This window comes from Podarcis gaigeae, assembly GCF_964106915.1.
Source record: "Podarcis gaigeae genome assembly, chromosome: 4".
NCBI classification, from domain to species: Eukaryota; Metazoa; Chordata; class Lepidosauria; order Squamata; family Lacertidae; genus Podarcis; species Podarcis gaigeae.
The window spans coordinates 80,405,209-80,423,720 of NC_139677.1; the positions used below are offsets into that span (position 1 = coordinate 80,405,209).

Below are 18,512 nucleotides of genomic sequence, written 5' to 3' on the forward strand. Positions count from 1 at the left end.
TGAAATTTCACATTACTTAAAATAACGAGTTGACAGCCTAGAGGCCTGATTGACTTTGCACTTTTTGTGAGCATTCTTGACATTTGCTGATCTTTATTATGTAACATTCCCACCATATCAAAAACTAGAATAAGATGCCATAGAGGACAATGGTGCATCAGCAATACCAAGCCCTGCAATAGTGGATAGCTCCAAACTCATTTGTTTACATTCTGCAGCTCTCTCATTTGGTTCAAGAAGAAAAGCAGGCTCCTTCGATGCAAATATAAAACAAACAATAAAACCACAAAAAAGGGAACTGACAATCTTTTACTGCCTGGATTTATTAAAGAAAACACATGTAAGAAAACCTGGAACATTATTTGTCCTATTTTTCCTACATATGCAGCACCGGATCAGACAAACACAAAACATGCCAATCTGCATGTAGGAAAACAGTCCTCGGCAAACATTATAAATGAAGTGAGGCTGAACAAAACCAGTCAAAAACATTTAAGGAGGAGAGGCGGGAATTACCCTGCCCTGTCCTCATCCAGACAGAGAGGCAGATCCAGGAAGGAGCCTAATTTGAGAATTAAATCAAGTAAAATCAAGCATAATCCCATTACCTTCCTTCCACTTAAAGGAAGGCTATTTAACCCTCTTGATAAGTCCATGGACTGAAACAGCAGTGCTTCCCCCTCACACAAACGCCCCTAAAAAGAGTGCTGTTGGGGTGGGGGAGCGCCTTGGTTCAAACTGACCCTCACAAAGCTACCAGCATTCGCTCTTCTTCCCTTGCCCACAATATTGCCTTGGAGACAAGATACATTGGGAAGAGGAAGGGAGCTCGGGGTGGAGGCAAAAGCTAGCTGTACTCACTATTGCTCCAGGATTTCAGCAGATATTTGATGCTGATTTCAAAGAAGCCGGAATCCTGCTGGCTGGCCATGTCTGCGGCATACAAAGAGCCTCCCCTCCCGGAGCAGCTCGAGTGGCAGGTACTTTTTGCCGGCGAGATGGGACTGTCACCAGCTAGTGATGTAAACGGAGGGGGTCAGGGGAGGAAATGAAGTCTCTGCAGAGCCTCTCTCCTTCCGCTCCTGAGAGCTGCTGCTGCTGGTGCTGGTGCTGGTAGCTGCTTGCTGCTGCTGCTGCTGCTGCTGCTGCTGCCTCTGCTCTCCCAATCGGCGCCAGCAAGCGACACCCCCCCCCCGCGCCCCGGAGGAGATGCCTGCCCCCCCTGGTCATCCTTTAGGGGGGGTTGCTTCTGCCCGTCGCCATCGCGCCCTGCTCGTGCGCCCAGGCTCTCCTCTCCCCTCGGAGCTGCGGCAGAAGCGCAGGGTGTCGCGGGGAGGGAGAGAAACGCACGCAGACGCAGCACCCGAGCAGCGATCGGAAGGAAAAACACCTCTTCCTGCCAAACGCCCAGCGAGCAGATCCGCCACTGCGGGCAGGTTCAAGCTCCTGCTGCGCACAGTCTCGCTCTCTCCTCCGATCCCAGCCTTGGGTGAGCCGGGGTGGCGCGCTTTTGCTTTCTCTCCTCGCCGGCTGGTCAGCTGCTTCTCTCTCTCCAAGAGCGGCGGCGGCGGCGGTGACAACAACAACAACAACGCCTTCCTCGGTCCAACTGCATCACGCTGCGGTAAAGGCAACGCTGCACCCATCCGCTGGATGTGCAGCGGAGGAACCTCTCTCTCCCTCCACCCCTCCCTCCACTTTTATTATTATTATCCCCCCCCCCCCCTGCTAGGGTCGCAGCTGCCTCACTTGTTTGGGTGCCTCTCTCCCCGCACCAGACAAGTTGCGGCGGCGGTTGTTGTTACCATTTTGTCTCGAATCGAGGTTTTAAAGAGACAGCAGCCAGGCAGGAGGAAGAGGAGGCAGTTTCTGCTAAAAGCAGCTTCCTCGCGCGTTGCCCGCTAAGCCGGAACATCCCGGATCGAAACCTGATCCCTGATTCAGCCCCAAATGACTCGCAACCCTGCTAGGGACCAAAGCCCCCCTAGACCCTGCCTTTGGACAAAGTAATCAGTTGTTGACACAAGGCTCTGAGCATGGAAGGGGCGAAGGGAAAGGCTTGCTTGGGTCCTTCATTGCTCCTGCAAGTCATCCTGGGCACTGTGTACAGGCAGTGTACGTTTTTGAAACGCTGCTGCGAAGCAATTTTTATATTTTTAGGTAGGTCACAGTGGTGTGCGAAAATGGCTGGTATTGCACAGGCGGGCCTGCAAGCAACCGGCTCACCACACAGAGAGGGAAGAAATGCTACAGTATATTTCCACAGTTTCTGAAAGGTTTCCAGCTGCCCCTGCAAGTTTGTCAGCTACGCGCTAAGGACATTACGTCTGATTTCAATAGAGCATCCATCCCAGGGCCCGGGATTAGGATATAGCCCCGTCAACATATATATGGTGCTTTGCAGGAGTAAGCAAATAAAATCAGGCCTCTAGGCTGTCATTCAGCACAGTGAGACTTACATAAAAATGGCCCTTGTTTCAAAAAGATTACAACCTACATTACGGCAGTAAGCAGACATCAGAGGGAGAGAAGGGAGGAAACAAGGGGAGGGATAGGAGAGGACAACTTTTTTGCCAGAATAATTCACCCCCCTCTTAACTCATAGTCTCTAGATGTTGCTGGCCTGCAACCCCCATCATCTCCAGCCAGCACAGCAAGTAGGAGTTGTAGAATAACAGAAACTAGAGAAACTAATAGGATTTGTAGAGTCTCAGAATTACTGTATAAAGTTGGAAGGAACCACAAGGGTCTAGTCCAACCCCCTGCAGTGCATGAGCCTTTTGCCCAACATGGGGCTCAAACACATGACCCCAAGATTAAGAGTCTCATGTTCTGCTATCTTTGTACAATAGGCTCATTTCTACACACATTCATACATGCCTTTCTGTCCACCACCCAGGCAAATAATAATCATCAGAGCTCGAGGACAAATTCCAGCCAGGCAAAAACACCCAAACCAGGGCAAGTGAAAGGTCTGGCTGGGGAGGGAGTGTAGCCTGGGGAAAGTCCCGAGGGCCAGATAGAGAGGCCTTAATATTAAAATGATAATATTTTGGATAGGACTCTCTCATACACACACCCTAATTTTAAGCATACTTACCTTGGAAGTAAATCCTGTTTACATCAATGCAGTTTAAAGTGCAATCCTGTTGTAACATTGGCTGTCCCATTATTGTAAATGGGTTTATCATTGTGGTTTAGTAAAAGGGGTGTTGGATAAGGTTCAAGAACCTGGCAACACAACCTTATTTCCCTTAATGCTGAAGTGGATGCTTCCTACTAGCCAATTCACCTGCGTGGGTGGAGACTCGGACCAATGCTTTGGAAGAAGTTGTGTACCATTGGAAGAAAAAGGTGATTTGTTGTTAGAAGTTGCCGAGAGTTTGTAGCTTGTAGGTGAAATGGTAAGTGCAGCCTTCCCAGGCAGGGGGAGGGATGGGCTACACAAGGTGCTCTCTGTGGATTTGTCGCTTGCCTGAATGAGTACCTACTTGTATATCATAAATAAAGCAAAATACAACCAAGAGACGGCACATCTCCAGTGTTCTCTCAGTCGAAGGAAACTAAACCTGCTATGTCTCACTCCTTGAAGACGGGGATTAACACTGTTCTCAGCGTGAGAAGGTCAGGGTGCAGAGGACCCCATTGTGTTGTGCCTACAGCAACCCACTAGGCCACATGACGCATGCTACAGCTGCCAGGAGTTGGCACCGCTTGGTGGAGCTGCCCTGCTTGCTGCCCGAGAGGAAATGCAGGGGCTGGGAATCTGATGAGCTGGATGGAGGAGAGGAAATGGGAGTATGATGGCCTGGCCTAACTCCACCCTCTGCAAGTCGCAGGCAAGCAGAGGAGAGAATTCACTCACACATATTTGGACACTTCAATTTAGGGGTAATAGTGGTCCTCCCAATTTTTGCTGAGCTCCATCTCCCATGAGCTCCAGCCAGCATGGTTAATGGTAAAAAATAAGGAGTAGGGTAGTCCAACAAGTTCTGGAGGACCACAGATTAGTCCCCAAGCAGGACTGCACTCTCGAGCAAATCTACTTAGCAAGAGGGCCTTCATGTCATAGTAAGTTCCTTCAAACCAGTTGTTAACACCAGAACCACTGATCATTTATAAAATAGCCCCAAAGTATACCAAACACTTAAAATATGGTTTGTAAACATAATGCCATGTAGTGTGCAAGTGCTATGAAACCAGGAAGACAGAGAGCCAAACTGCATATCACATGAAAATACATGTGCACAAACCCCAGCTGCTGCTTCTGCACCAAAGCATCCCTGGAAGAAATGGAGAATGGTCCACTAGGGTAAGTGGGGCACGGCCCCATCAGCCTGTCTGTCCTCATCTGGCCACACCAGCCTGCCTACTTACAGCTGATCAGGGAGTGCCCCTACATTTCACTCGCTCAGGCTCCACCCACTGCTGGTCTCCCTTGCCTTATGGGGTACCAGCAGCCCCCACTGCTTGGGAGGGAGCAAAACTCAGAAGTCAATCAGCAGGACATATGCTTAACCCTTTTCTCTTCCAGCTGTATTTCCGCCCTGGAGGAGGAGGAGTTGATGCAGTCCTAGGGCTTTCATTTCCCTGGTTCCATCCAGGCCTCAGCACTGAATATTAAAAGCAGAGACATTTCCAGTTTTAGGCTAGTCAAGAGTCAGGGTTTACAGCAGCAATTCTAGTAGGGATCTATATGCACAGGGGGGTTGATAGTTAACGAAAAGCAGCTGTTAATTGCGACAAAACTTGCAGACTTCTAAAGCATTTTATCATGTTTCATAGAGGAACAATAGCGATCAACAATGCAAACTATGTTTACATGTTTAATAATTACAATATTTATTATGCCGTTCTCATACCTCAAGGAATTGTTTCAGGGAAATGTTACTGAACAGCACAGGTTTCACAGAGCTGCAAGTCCAGTTCATATCCAAGAACAATCTTGCAAATGACTAAGAGATTTTGATCACCAAGTTGACCATGAAGTAATAAATATCTTAGAGAGAAATTTAATTAGAGATTAGAAATAAAACAAATCTACCAGCAGAATTCAATGGGGTTTACTTCAGTTACTCGGAACAAGTACCTACGCACACTTACTTGAGGTAGGAAGCACTGATTATAGAGCAAGTGATGTCCAAAGCAAGTTCTAAACAACAGAATCTTATGTGTTTGCTTTAGCTGATATGGCAGAAACAATATACTGTACCACAGCAACTAATAGCACATCAAACATGTCTAAGCCAGGCATCATAGAGGTACACAAACTAAAACCATTCCCCATTCTTAGGGTGTTGGGCTGTGTGACCAGACCCGTTCCTTAAAGTCACACAAAATACTTATATATTGTTGCTATCTGTGCAGCAGCAACTATGGCAACCTTTGTATCATCACTTCAGTCTTGAAGTCGTGAAACAGCAATGGTAGGGCCAGCCAAAGATACTTTGCTGCCTGCAGCAAACAGCAAAATGACACCCGCCAGCATGATCTGAAAAACTTACAATGAGTATTCATAATAGCCGACCTAAAGTGTCCAGTTGTTACTGGCTGCTATTTTCTGCTTGTTTTATATTGATTATAACCTGATATGCTTGTACCCTGTCTTATGTTCATGTGTGTACGCACACACTCCAATAAGCATATATACAAAGAAAATGGCACCCACCATTCCATATACAGGAACTGACTAGAGCAGCTGTTGAAATGTACTTCAACACTGGTGATGGGACAGCATTTTCCACCACACTGGAAGACAGCAAGGTAACAGAGGATGCAGGGTGTAACGCACACAGCTATATTATCCAACACCTCACCACCGCCCCCCCCAAAAAACTGCTGCCTCACTCTGCCTAACGGTAGGACCGGCTCTGAGCATTGGCTCAGCAGTTTAGCTGTGGACTGGAGTTTTAAGAGTGACCATATATAATAGGTAAACATAGGTTAAATACAAAGAACATTCTTGGAGATCATGTGTCAAGGGGTGCACAGAGCCTAAACAAGTGTAAACCTTCCATTTGAATGTTACCTATACAGTGGTACCTCAGGTTACATACGCTTCAGGTTACAGACTCCGCTAACCCAGAAATAGTACCTCGGGTTAAGAACTTTGCTTCAGGATGAGAACAGAAATCGTGCTCCGGCGGCGCAGCAGGAGGCCCCATTAGCTAAAGTGGTGCTTCAGGTTAAGAACAGTTTCAGGTTAAGAACGGACTTCTGGAACGAATTAAGTACTTAACCCGAGGTACCACCGTATGCTTGAAATGTGTGAGAATACACAACTCCCTCTTGTGGTCAGAACTGGCAGCTGAACAGTCCTGTCCTTTTTAATTGCTCAAATGCATGCCTGGTTCACTCTCTGTTCTCTGTATTGGTGTTTTTTCATTTTCTGTTTGTACACTGGTGTAACATCCTGCTGTTACCCAAGTTACAGCCTTGCTACCTTGTCAAGTATCTTGCAAGATGCTTTTCACTAGCTAAGTGCTGGGTTACCTGACAGGCAGACTAAGCCCATGTTTGGGGCACTAGCAAAGTAAGGGCACAGACACAAAATTAGGATTTTTTGGTTTAAAAAAGAATTTGAAGAATAAGCTTTTAGAATGCTTTTAGAATGGAAGAAGCTTTTGGAACAGAACATATTCATGCCATGTGCTGCACAGACTCCAAATCTGGTTGGCCACAGTGCTGTTGACTGTCGTCCAGTTTTTCTCAACAGTGATTTTATACTGGGAAGTATAGCTGAAGACCAATCACAAAAGGGAGAAACTATAGGAGAGGCAGAAAACATTGCAAACAAGATGCAAGAACTAGAGTTTGTGTTCATGTTGACTATGTGAAATGAAATTTTACAACAGAGCAGTGCATTACAACCCTGAAATGTAATCCATTGGGTTATTTGCTTTTTGGAGAGGGGAGGGAGATGCAGTGAGCAATGCAATTAACTAAGGCTGGAGGGAGTGAAAGGAGCTGGCGAAAGAATTTAGGGTTTCAGCAGAGAATGTGAAAAACATTGTCCGAATGCAGATGGACAGCAGGTCTAGCTACCGAGAAACAACAGAAGGACAGACAGGAGAAGAAGTTTATTGGAGTTGGGTTTACTCAAGCCCACCATCACACAGTCACTAGGTCAACCAGTAAAGGTAGGCCTGTTCTCTGATGCTAGTTATATATGCATATTCATTCATTCATTCATTTCAAGCCTTCACTTTGCCCCTCTTGGAAAAATTCCCGTGGACAGTAGTGCATAACACCCCAAACACTAACAAGGCAAGCTAAGCTAAGCATGAACCACGTGGCCTGAATTTTCAGTATTCAAGCATTGCCACTTGAAATGCAAATGTGCAGTGTTACCTGAATTAATTACCGGTAGTTACTTACCCAGGTGCAGATAACTTTCCACCCGTGCGCACAGTGAAAAGAAACTCAACCACTTTTACAACCCTGAATCAAATTATGAATACGTGCTACGGCCACAGGAGAAACAGAAACACTGTGTAAAAATCTATGTACGTACTTGCAATAACTGTTGTTTTTAATGTTTAAATGCAGGCCCTGTAGAGTTCTGTATATTATTATTATTAATAACAACAACAACAACAATAATATTAATATTGCACCATTTGTTTGTAAGAAATATGCCACTTGGAGGCAGCACAGTGGCATTAAAAGCTAATCAAATCAACAGCAGGAAAATGGGGTGAATGATTTACAGTAGTCTAAGCTGCGAACTGTGTCAACATGAAGGCACAGAACTGAAGTGGCTGCTTTCATTTTGCTTTCTCTTTATACATACATAATGTCATTTGTATGCTACCTTTCCATAGTTAAAACCATGCTCAAGGCAGCATACAACACGAAAAAATACATAATTACAAACATAGCAAAAGCAGTCATAAACAATAAATAAGCATCAAAAAGTACACAACCAAATTATTACTGTATTTATTAAATTTTGAATACCACCCTCATTATTCCACATAAATAATAAGATCCAAAATAAGGATACAAAAAACCAACAACTATCAATAACAGCAACAACTCTCCCCCAACATAAACTTCTCTAAACAATACCCAGGCCAACAGTCTGTTCAGCAGCCTCAGCTTCTGTAGGGGGAGTCAGGCATACCAGTGATGTTCAGTGTGAAAAGCAATAGGTAGCAGCTAGGAAGGCACTTCCTTCTGTTCATTGCCCAAGCTGACTCAAAACATGAACATTTATGAAGAGAGAAACATGTACCAGAGTTTGGCTCACACACCTTGAATTTTGCATCTTCAAAATGCAGGAAGGGAGGGCAAAACAGCTGCCTGCATAGTGGGTCCTACACTAGTTTCAGGATCCCATGTCCCTTTATCCATATCTTCCCCTTTGACCACTTCAGTCTGTGGAACTGACATTTTTGCATGTACCTCATAATGTCTATTTCACATTTGCAAGGAATCAAGACTTTCAGTATAGCAGAAGCTCCACTCTGCAACTCCCTGCCCATTAATAATTAGGCCAGGATTTTTGCTGAACTGTTTTCCAAACCTGCTAAACACTTGTTTGTATAGGCAATCTTCCCCAGACATGCAGCTGGAACATGGATTTTTTATTACATATGTTGTTTTAAAACTGCTGTTATGTATGTATGTATGCATGTATGTATTTATTTATGATAAATGTCATATAGATTTTTAACATCTGATCTTTTTAGTAGTATCTTTAATGAACCCAGCCAGATGGACGGGGTATAAATAATAACATTTATTATTATAAATTATTATTATTATTATTATTATTATGCTTTTATGTGAATGGCTTAGAAGTTTCTGTTGATTGAATGGTATAAAAATATTACGGCCAAATATAAACTAACTAAATAATGTCCACTGTTCCCAAATGAAAATGTAAAGCTTAAGCTGAAACAGTCACATGCGCAGTACAATGTATTATCTCAAACATCTATATCTGATTTCCTCACTTTGAAAACAAGGAAGCAGGAGGTTCTGTTTCTATTTTCTAGATTTCTAAATTTGTCATACAGGGCAGGGCCTGAACCTCTTTTTCCTTTTACGTTTAGCAAACATGACCAGGCATGATGTACAAATTCAGAGGCAGATTTCTAGATCTGATTCAAAGCAACCCTATGTGCACTGAGGGCTCATTGCAAATTAATTTAAAATGCCACCTCCACATATTTAAATCCTTCTCTAATGTTTTACAAACCTTTTGGCTGGCTACAAAAGCCAACAGCAGGCCAGTATATTATTAGGGCTGCATTGTTTAGAATCAACTGGCTTAACTAACACCTTTTTTATTTTAAAGAAGAAAAAAAGTGTAATGAAAAACTAAAGTGCAGTTCTGAGAGCTGAGGCTTGTTCTGGGCAAGGTTTGTACTCCCCTGGAGGGAACAGGTCCACAGATTGTGGGAACTCATGGATCCATCACTGTCATTAGAGGCTCAGATGGCATGAGTAGCTAGGAGTGCCTTTTTCAAGCTACTGCTGGTTTGCTATCGACAGCTTCTTTTTGATAGAGAGAACCTTGGCATTGCACTCTATGCTCTGGTGTGTTGCAGAATGGATAGCTGCAATGCACTATACACACACACACACACACACACACAGTGTGTGTGTGTGTGTGTGTGTGTGTGTGTGTATATATATATATATATATATGCAGGTTTTGGTGTCCTCGGGTGTCTTCCCGTGTAAAAGTTGGGGTGTCTAGGCGACGTTTCGACGAGGTCTCACTCGTCATCTTCAGGCTGGTGCTTTCGGCTTCTTGTTACTGGAACAGAGCGGGATCTCAATGTTTGAGTTCCTATAAATGCTGTAGAGGGGGTGTGGTGTCTAGCCTCCAATGTTCTGGGCAGAGAGGAAGTTCCCAGGCTAGTGTGCCTTTTCTTCTTTTGTTCCTTAATTACTTGAGAGATACCTTGAGTGATTTCTTGAGTGATATCCTGAGTACCACTTAGGTGGGTCATTAGGTGTGGATTAGTTGCTAAAGTCTTTGTGTCTTGACCTCTTGAACTTTGTGAAGAGTTTTCCTGAGAAGAAAACTCCTATTTATAGGAACTCAAACATTGAGATCCCGCTCTGTTCCAGTAACAAGAAGCCGAAAGCACCAGCCTGAAGATGACGAGTGAGACCTCGTCGAAACGTCGCCTAGACACCCCAACTTTTACACGGGAAGACACCCGAGGACACCAAAACCTGCATTCCTGTACCCGTGAAAATCTACGAAAGCAAATATATATATATATATATATATATATATATATATATATATATATAGTGCTGCCCTTGAAGACAACTCCTAACTTTAGCTAATCCAAAGTGCACCAGCCAGTTTACTAACTGGTTCCATTTAGAATTGACGTGACCCCTGTTTTAAAACAGTTGTGGTAGTTGGCAGGTCATTTGCAGACTAAATTAATGGTGTTTAAAGCCCTAAACAACTTAGGCTCAAAATTTCTGAAAAGCTGTCTCCTTCCTTACAATCCCTCATTGATGTTAATTTCAGCAGACAAGGTGGTAGTTCCACTGCCTTCAAAAGTTTGGCAGGTGGCAGCCTAGGAGAGGGCATTTTTCTGTGGCACCCAAAGCTGCACAATTGCCTCCCCAAATATGAACATCTGGCACCTAATTACCTAAAGACATATCTCTTTTACCCTGGCTTTCGACACGAGACCTATATAATTTAGGGTCTTAATAATGAAGAGCAGGTAAAAAAATCTAAAATTAAACAAACAAGACTGAACATATAATCCTTCTATTAGCGATATATTTTGTTTCTTCCTTCCTTTTTGCCAAAGGCTAACTTGACAATGCAGATTGGTCACTATTACATAATATGGCTGTTACTTAACATTACATAAGAACATCACTGAGCACTTGTTAAACCGGAAGTAAGATTGTTAACAAGAGAGCCTGCTGACATTACACATCATCACCTGTCCTGTTCTGCAATTCTATTTGTAATCTTTAAAATTACACTGAACGAAAAAGAAGAAAGGAATATTTTAAACAAACATGTTTCCTCCCCCTCCCTTATAATTTGGGTGAGTAGAAGCATCAACCACTTTGGCTAGAAGATTGTATGTACCTCAGTTAAACTGACAGACTTTGTGTGGTTTTAATTCAGTTCAGCTGAAGTCTGGGGATAAAAACTTCAATTGAACTGAATGAATGACTTTTCTCTTTGATGTTTGCAGGTTTCCATGTTACTTTCTCCATAGAACAAAACTTCAAACTCCTAGAGCATTGTGGGTTTAAAGGGGAAGCATGGAGACTCGGAAAGCCAAACAGGGTTTTTTTTTTACACAGGCTGGAGGAAACCCACCAATCCATCATGTGATTGACAGGAGGGCAACCACACCCACCTGTGAAATTTGGCTCTAAAGGGCTATCCTGCCACACGGAGCCATGAACGTTCGCACCCCTATCTTATGTGGGAAGACTTGAGTCTCAAGGTTAGGGAAGTTAGAAGCATGGATAAATTAGCCAACCAGCTTCTATTATCCTTGTTCAGAACTCACACTAATCTGTATTGGGTAGGGCTGGAAATAGGGCAGGTTTTTAATGTTTAATGTTTTATTATATTTTTGTATATGCTGGAAGCTGCCCAGGGTGGCTGACGCACCCCAGTCAGATGGGTGGGGAACTAATAATAAAATTATTATTAATTATTTTTATTAGGGCAGGGCTGATGCCCTCATTGAGCTTCTCTGGGTTATCTGAATGGCTCTTTCCAGAAACAGGATGCTGGACTACATACCATAAATTTAATGCAGGAGGATTCTTCTGATGCTAAATTGCCTGGCAAGTAAAATGACCTTCAAGTCACCCAGAGGGTACCTGTTTTCCTTTCTAATTTCGAGGGTTTCTTGCTCTCCTTAAATTTAGGACAGTCGAAATACCATGTGGTACTGTACTATTTCAGGATGTGTGCGGAAAGAAGCCACATAATTGAATGCTCTCCTGTGTCAATAACGTTCTGCCCACAGAAAGATGCCATGTCAGTAGTAAGAATTCTAATCTAGCCATCTAAGTCCAAGACTTCCATGTGCCAAGAGTTATTAAATCAGAGGGAACATTCAAATATTTAATCCTTCACCTGTTTACTGAAGTAGGGTAATACCATGAGGATTATAATCAAGATTTTCCTAGGCATATAGATTGTATCTTAGAGCCATCATAACTTCTGTGGCTTGGAATCACATCACAGCATCATTGCTTGCTGCCTATCCAAGCTCCCTTGGTATACAGTGGTACCTCAGGTTACATACGCTTCAGGTTACATACCCTTAAGGTTACAGACTCCGCTAACCCAGAAATAGTGCTTCAGGTTAAGAATTTTGCTTCAGGATGAGAACAGAAATCACGCAGCAGCGGCACAGCAGCACGAGGCCCCATTAGCTAAAGTGGTGGTTCAGGTTAAGAACAGTTTCAGGTTAAGAACGGACCTCCGGAACGAATTAAGTACTTAACCTGAGGTACCACTGTATTTTAGGAGTGTAGGACAGGGGAGATGTTAGGATTGGTACAGATGCCCAGGCAAATGGGTGACCATATCCTGGGCTTTTATTAGTAAAAGTGGCATACATTGTATTTCGAAAAGCTGAAAACCTTCAGATCTTTTTAATCTCTATAGTTTTAGATATGCATTTCTGATAATAGCTTCCTTCTGATATTTAGCATGCGTTAACAATGCAGCTTTCCAAATTCTCAGTCCGATGCTTACATGCTAAAGTGGGGATGCTTTCAAAATGCAGGCTCTCTTTCTTCTTTTTGTGTGTGCCCTATTTACTGCAGGAACGGCCCACAGTTGAGGCTACCTACAGATAAGATAGGCAGAGCCAGGTGGGGGACCAGAGTGAGATAGTCACTAGCATATGGCGATTAGAGAGGAATGCATGTGTGTAGGATGAGCATCCGTCCCCTTAAAAACAGCTGCCTGGACAAGCCTGTGGAATAGCTAGAGGTGTTTCATGTTCTGTAAATGATGCAGAATGGTAGTGGGTATTGAAAATGAATAAATAAAGCCCTTAATCATTCCTATCAAAGCCTGTACATTTTAAAGGCTTCTACAGTGGTACCTCGGTTTACGAACTTAATTCATTCCGGAAGTCCATTCTTAAACTGAAACCGTTCTTAAACCAAGGTGCATTTTCCCTAATGAGGCCTCCCGCTGCCAGTGCCCTTCCACCATTCAGATTCCATTGTTAGACCAAGGTAAAGTTCTCAAACCAGGACACTAGTTCTGGTTTTGCGGAGTTCATAAACCGAATAGTTCATAAACAGGGCTGTTCTTAAACCGAGGTTTGTTGTTTAGTCGTTTAGTCATGTCTGACTCTTCGTGACCCCATGGACCAGAGCACGCCAGGCACTCCTGTCTTCCACTGCCTCCCACAGTTTGGTCAGACTCATGTTTGTAGCTTTGAGAACACTGTCCAGCCATCTCGTCCTCTGTCGTCCCCTTCTCCTTGTGCCCTCCATCTTTCCCAACATCAGGGTCTTTTCCAGGGAGTCTTCTCTTCTCATGAGGTGCCAAAGTATTGGAGCCTCAGCTTCAGGATCTGTCCTTCCAGTGAGCACTCAGGGCTGATTTCCTTAAGAATGGATAGGTTTGATCTTCTTGCAGTCCATGGACTCTCAAGAGTCTCCTCCAGCACCAGAATTCAAAAGCATCAATTCTTCGGCGATCAGCCTTATTTATGGTCCAGCTCTCACTTCCATACATCACTACTGGGAAAACCATAGCTTTTACTATACGGACCTTTGTTGGCAAGGTGATGTCTCTACTTTTTAAGATGCTGTCTAGGTTGGTCATTGCTTTCCTCCCAAGAAGCAGGCGTCTCTTAATTTCGTGGCTGCTGTCACCATCTGCAGTGATCATGGAGCCCAAGAAAGTAAAATCTCTCACTGCCTTCATTTCTTCTCCTTCTATTTGCCAGGAGGTGACAGGACCAGTGGCCATGATCTTCGTTTTTTTGATGTTGAGCTTCAGACCATATTTTGCGCTCTCCTCTTTCACCCTCAATAAAAGGTTCTTTAATTCCTCCTCACTTTCTGCCATCAAGGTTGTGTCATCTGCATATCTGAGGTTGTTTATATTTCTTCCAGCAATCTTAATTCTGGCTAGGGATTCATCCAGCCCAGCCTTTCGCATGATGAATTCTGCATATAAGTTAAATAACCAGGGAGACAAAATACAGCCTTGTCGTACTCCTTTCCCAATTTTGAACAAATCAGTTGTTCCATATCCAGTTCTAACTGTAGCTTCTTGTCCCACATAGAGATTTCTCAGGAGACAGTTGAGGTGATCAGGCACTCGCATTTCTTTAAGAACTTGCCATAGTTTGCTGTGGTCGACACAGTCAAAGGCTTTTGCATAGTCAATGAAGCAGAAGTAGATGTCTTTCTGGAACTCTCTAGCTTTCTCCATAATCCAGCGCATGTTTGCAATTTGGTCTCTGGTTCCTCTGCCACTTCTAAATCCAGCTTGCACTTCTGGGAGTTCTCGGTCCACATACTGCTTGAGCCTTCCTTGTAGAATTTTAAGCATAACCATGCTAGCGTGTGAAATGAGTGCAATTGTGCGGTAGTTGGAGCATTCTTTGGCACTGCCCTTCTTTGGGATTGGGATGTAGACTGATCTTCTCCAATCCTCTGGCCACTGCTGAGTTTTCCAAACTTGCTGGCATATTGAGTGTAGCACCTTAACAGCACTTAAACTGAGGTACCACTGTATATATGTCAAAGGTTCAGCAAAGGGGTCAGAAGTTTCATTCTGGCAGGAAGTTTCATTCTGCCCTACTGCTCCATTGTAGGGCAAGGAGGGGAGAGCTACATTAACATCCTATCCAGCAAAGGATCGTGAAAGCTGTAAGCAGCCATGACAAACAGTACAGGGCCCTCGAAGCAAATTCACATTACGTGCAGCAGTGTGACTCATGTTTGAAGAATTGCTGTTTTCATTAGCGGTCAGGCGTAATGACATCTCCTGGGCTGTCCTGTGAATACTGTAAACTGCCCTGTGATTCTCAGATGAATGGTGGTATATACATTGTAGTAACAACAACAACAACAACAACAACAACAATATCATACCCCTCAACTGCCCTGATAAATCTAAGCCATTCCATATTTCCCACAAGAGCACGGTGGCCATTTTGGACGCCTCAATTTTGCACCACGATCTCGAACCTCCAAAGTACTTTTTCTGGGGCTACAATTTTGCACAGGTTGTGAGACTCATGCGGACCTGGAAGATGGCACCCCTGGTATTCATCGAGACGTGTTGGAAGGTATGTGATATGCAAAATCTAAAACGTAAATTGAATTTCGGAAACTTAAATACTAAAACCACAATAATTTAAAATCTAAATAAATAAATAATTCTGAAACACCTGGGAATCATTCAGGGTGCAAAGGCCACCTGAAATAAAACAGTTTTGACCAGGCATCTGTGTGAAAGAACTCCCTAGAGCTGGGCCCTTGTTGATATGAGTTATGCTTTTGGCTCGTAGAAAACCACTAATAGTGCTTCCCCCTCCTTGCCATGAACTCCCTGACTGACTTGGGTTCAGATAAAACCAAAATGTTGGTTTAAAACATGGATGAGCAGTTGATTTTTTTTTTTTTTTTAGAAAGGATGTCTGGTTTAAAAATAGGCGAAAAAGTTAAGTATTTGGGAATTTGGCTGACAGTAAGGATTCTCAACCTATTTGGAAATAATTATATTAAATTGTGGAAAGAGGTTAAGAAAGAGTTGGAGATATGGGGGAGAATGAAACTCTCCCTGTTAGGGAGAATTTCAGCCATTAAAATTAACTTACTCCCTAGGATGCTGTTTTATTCCAATCAATTCCAATTGCAAATAATTCAAGATGCTTCAAAGAATGAAAAAAGATATCTCTAAGTTTATCAGGCAGGGAGAAAAGCCAAGTGTTAAATACAGAATTATGATAGGTGCAAAAGAAAAAGGAGGCTTTGCCCTGCCATATCTGCAGTTGTTTTATGAGGCAGCTTGTTTGTTTTGGTTAAAAGAATGGATCATCCCCACTAATCCCCTTGGCTCACCACCCACTATTCCACCACGCAGCACAAAATCTCCAGATAAAAACCTGGCAAGCCAAAGGCCTACATCGCCTAGCAGAATTATACAAAAACAACAAACCCATATCAACACAAGAAATACAAAACCAACTAGGGGACAACCAAATACCCTGGTGACCACACCATCAGCTACATGCCTTCTTAAATAATCCAGTAGTAAAATCAACAGCCACTAGGCCCTTGACCACCTCTGAAAACCTTCTCCTAACAACAACGGGACATGGCAAAGGGATGGTATCCACAATATACAAAACATTGCTCCAAAGCCCCACAAATCCACTTGACACAATCAAAAAACAACGGGAGGACGACATAGGCTATGAAATCAACCCCACCCAATGGAATAGAATGAGGTCTAAACCTCCCTTTAAATCCATATCAGCAAAAAGAAAATAACTCACTCTGAACTCACCTACAGATGGTATCTAAGACCACAGAAACTGGTGCTGGTATGTCCAAAATGCTGGAGAGGCTGCACCTCCATAGGCACATACCTCCAGATATGGTGGGAATGCCCCAAAACCCAGCTCTTCTGAACAACAGTCAAAACAAGAAATAAGCAAAATAAATCAGGTACTAGAAGTCACCCCAGAACTGGCCCTACTGAACATTTTCCAAGATAACAATGCCCTCTCCCCATTATAAAGAGCTCATAATCCAAGGCCTGATTTAAAATTTGGCTGGCATGCATGTATTTGATATGGGAAGATTCTTAGGAAGAATCTGTATCGAATGTGGCAGAAATACAAAAATCTGCTGGAAAGAAAAATACTTTTATGGCTATCTTCTATTGAAGCAATTACAATTAAGAGAGCTAATACAGATAGACAATGGGCAGCTTACAGAGAACTACTGGATTTTACAGGAGGAGACCAAAACTGAAACCAATGGAAAACTTAAGGAGCCGAGTTACGGATTGGCTACAATATCAGCAGATACATAATATGTGTCAGGGAACTGCCATCGGAGAGTCAGGTGGTGGAAGGGCTCAAGGAGGCTAGGAGAGCCTCGGATGCGGAGGAAGGAACCAGAAGGGGGAGAGGGAGAGTTCCTGCAGAAACTCAATCGGAGGAAGGGTTCCAAGATGTTTCCAGTGAGAATAGCGGGGAGGGCTCAGGACCTCCGCTGGGGACACCCACTCCGCGGAGGAAACTGTCATTCAGAGAATCCAGAAGAAGAGTTTCCGTCAAGGAACTCTTATGTTGGAGTAAATTCCGGAAACGCCCACTGACGGATTCTGCCAGCAATTGAGGTAGCCACGCACCCATGGCTCCTCGAACTGGGAAAGTTTAGGAACTGATGTGAAGCTTGGAGGACTTAAACGCTTACGCACGAGCAGGCCCCTTTTCCCATTACAGCAATCCGTCAGTCCCTGACGCTGCTTGTGCGAAGGAGAGGCATCATGAGCAACCCAACCGGAGCCGGAGGAGCAGGAGGAGCTGGAGGGGGACCAACTCTGGAGGAGAGAAACAGAGCTTTGGAGCACCAGCTGGCACTGCTAACAGCGCGGCTCGAGGAAAGGAGGGTGCAGGATGCACAGGGGAAACCCACTCCCATCGGAAGGAAGGTACCTGGGTTGGTACAGAAATTTGGGGGTGATCCAAGGAACTACCAAGCCTTTAAGACAGAGATGCAGTATGCACTGAACCTGCAACACGATGACTTTGCCGATGAGGAATCGAGAGTGGCTTTTGTGATTGGACACCTCGAGGGAGGGGCTAGAGATTGGGTGAGACCCCTGATGGCAAACAATAATAGCGCCTTAAAAGACTTGAGGAAATTCTTTGGTGCGATGGACTTGATGTTTTCCAGCCAGATTGAACAGGGAGTGGTACGCAGACAGTTAATGGCGTGCAAACAGGGAAATCAATCAGTCAGAGAGTATTGGACACAGTTTACCATGCTTATACATGACCCACTAGTGGGATGGTACCAAATCCGAAAGGAACTACACAGTGTATGACAGGGGGGAAGGTACCGTTACCGTAGACAGAGTTCACAAGATGAGAGGCGAGGTCCGAAACAGGGAGCCGGGCGGGGAACAGGAATGCTGGAAGGTCAGAAGCAGGAGGCCGGGCAGGGAACAGGAACGCTGGAAGGTCAGGAGCATGAGGCCGGGCAGGGAACAGGAACACTGGAAGGTCTGAAGCCAACAACGACGTTGCTCCCGCAACCTGGGACCGGGCTGACTGACCTTTGTCTTCTTCTAAGGCCAGGGGCGGTCCCGGCCCCCAAGAGCCCCGCCTCCCTTCCTGTTCCCCGCCCGGCTCCCTGTTTCGGACCTCGCCTCTCATCTTGTGAACTCTGTCTACGGTAACGGTACCTTCCCCCCGGGACCAGCACACTGCATAAGGGAGGAATGGAACAGGAAAAATTCCTTCTGGAAACTTTCCTAAGTTAACGTCCCTTAG

The 18,512-nt window shown here is 44.2% G+C and overlaps 2 protein-coding genes across 11 annotated transcripts in view; both read right to left on the reverse strand.

The window, feature by feature from the left end:
- LOC310843240 (cilia- and flagella-associated protein 337-like) overlaps positions 1-18,512 on the reverse strand; it is a 1,288,916-nt gene that overhangs the window by 1,036,896 nt on the left and 233,508 nt on the right. The window lies entirely within an intron of this gene.
- The window catches only part of FRY (FRY microtubule binding protein), a 193,758-nt gene that overhangs the window by 141,795 nt on the left and 33,451 nt on the right, over positions 1-18,512 (reverse strand). For 2 of the 10 annotated variants that reach the window (XM_083735725.1, XM_083735733.1), the window contains exon 1: positions 862-3,065. The exons of 7 other annotated variants lie outside the window; for them this stretch is intronic. In XM_083735725.1, the coding sequence (XP_083591851.1) occupies positions 862-931 (70 nt within the window). In that variant the 5' untranslated portion in view covers positions 932-3,065. Of the gene's footprint in view, positions 1-861; positions 3,068-18,512 lie in introns of those variants that run through there. One more of the 10 variants, XM_083735734.1, reaches the window with a different exon arrangement.